Here is a 1413-nt window from a genome sequence, read left to right on the forward strand (position 1 = left end):
TCTTTGGCAGCCCCCCCCGGCTGCCAACCCTGCCACTTCCCTTCCCCATCAGCACCAGTGCCCAACACACAACACTTTACAGACCCCAGAGACATTCCTCACCCTCCAGGCTTTGCCCAGGCTGCTGAGGAACGAACAGTCCTGAGGCCTGAGATCTGCCCTTGCAGGACTGGAGAGCAGACCTGAGGAAAGCAGAGAAAACGTGGGGAAAAAGGGGGTAATTCGCTATTGTGTAGGCCAGAGAGGGGATGAGAGAGTCTTGCTTCCCGGCCTGGGCCACTCAAACCCATGCAAAACAAGTCCAGCAAACAAAAGGAAATTTCCCAATCTCTCCACTTCTGCCTCGTTGCCTCCTCCCCCGGCACTGCCGTCCGTACACACAGAGGGCACCAGAGGCTCTCTATGCTGCACAAAAATGAGAACAATCCAAGTCACTCTGGACACAGGAAAACCTTAGCAAGATATTTTACTGCACTTCAGGCTGCTCAGGGCGTGGGTACATCTCACACACCAAGAGAAGCCTGATGAAAGTCGTTGCCACTGTCCTCACCTTACTGAAGGGTGAAAAGACGCAGGAAATTCTCCACGTGAGAGATCTGCGTCAAACAGAAACATGAACCTGTCTTTTCAGCTTTCAGCTCAAACCCTGAATTCTGGCCACAAACGCCCCTTTTTTCTCTCATTTCTTTTTAAACTTCCACCTCCCAAAGAGCAAATGATTCAGTGTGACAGAGAAATTATACCATTTTTATCAAGAACCTCCTGCAATAAAGACATGAGAAAGTCAAAGAGTGATCTAATATGTATAGGTCTGGCGGTCATTACACCTGCGTGCCCTGAGTCACACTGCTGATAAGACAACGAGCAGCTCTCCCGGTCTGCCCTGAGCTCTGCTAAACCTGTGCTCACTGGTGCTGAGCGGGGATTAAGCTGGGACTGACTCAGATGGAAATGCAGCAAAGACAGCTCGTTATGCGCCCAAAACCAAACATTTACCCCCAAATTCAACACCTTTCAAGCCCCCTCTCCTTGTATAACCATGCAAAAAACGTTCTTCTAGAGGGTGGCTACAGAAAGTGTTGCAGCATCAACCCAACCAAACTCCAAAAATCATCCCCAGGAGGAAATGAGAGTCTCGAAGCTGCATCTTGCTGAAATCTGCAAGCAGCCTCAAAAAGCTGGATGGTGACAGGCCCAGGAACTGACCTTTGAGCACCAGGGATTTCAGGAGCTTCAGCTGAGGAAGGATGCTCAGTGCGGTGCCGAGGTGCCGGTCATTGCTGCTGAGCCGGAGGAACTCCACCTGCAGCACCTCTCCCTGCTGCCCCTCAAAGAGCTGGAGGAAGCGGCGGCAGCCGTCAGGATACATGTCCAGGTTCAGTCTGTTGTCTGCCAGGCAGGAGCTGGCAAGCG

At 51.7% G+C, this 1413-nt stretch overlaps 1 protein-coding gene across 1 annotated transcript in view; it reads right to left on the reverse strand.

Moving 5' to 3' along the window:
* The window catches only part of PIDD1 (p53-induced death domain protein 1), a 14477-nt gene that overhangs the window by 12591 nt on the left and 473 nt on the right, over window positions 1–1413 (reverse strand). Inside the window, exon 2 of the mRNA XM_010145670.1 lies at window positions 1207–1413. Coding sequence (XP_010143972.1) covers window positions 1207–1413 — 207 coding nt within the window. The remainder of the gene's footprint in view (window positions 1–1206) is intronic.

Source organism: Buceros rhinoceros, unplaced genomic scaffold (assembly GCF_000710305.1).
Source record: "Buceros rhinoceros silvestris isolate BGI_N320 unplaced genomic scaffold, ASM71030v1 scaffold5301, whole genome shotgun sequence".
NCBI classification, from domain to species: Eukaryota; Metazoa; Chordata; class Aves; order Bucerotiformes; family Bucerotidae; genus Buceros; species Buceros rhinoceros.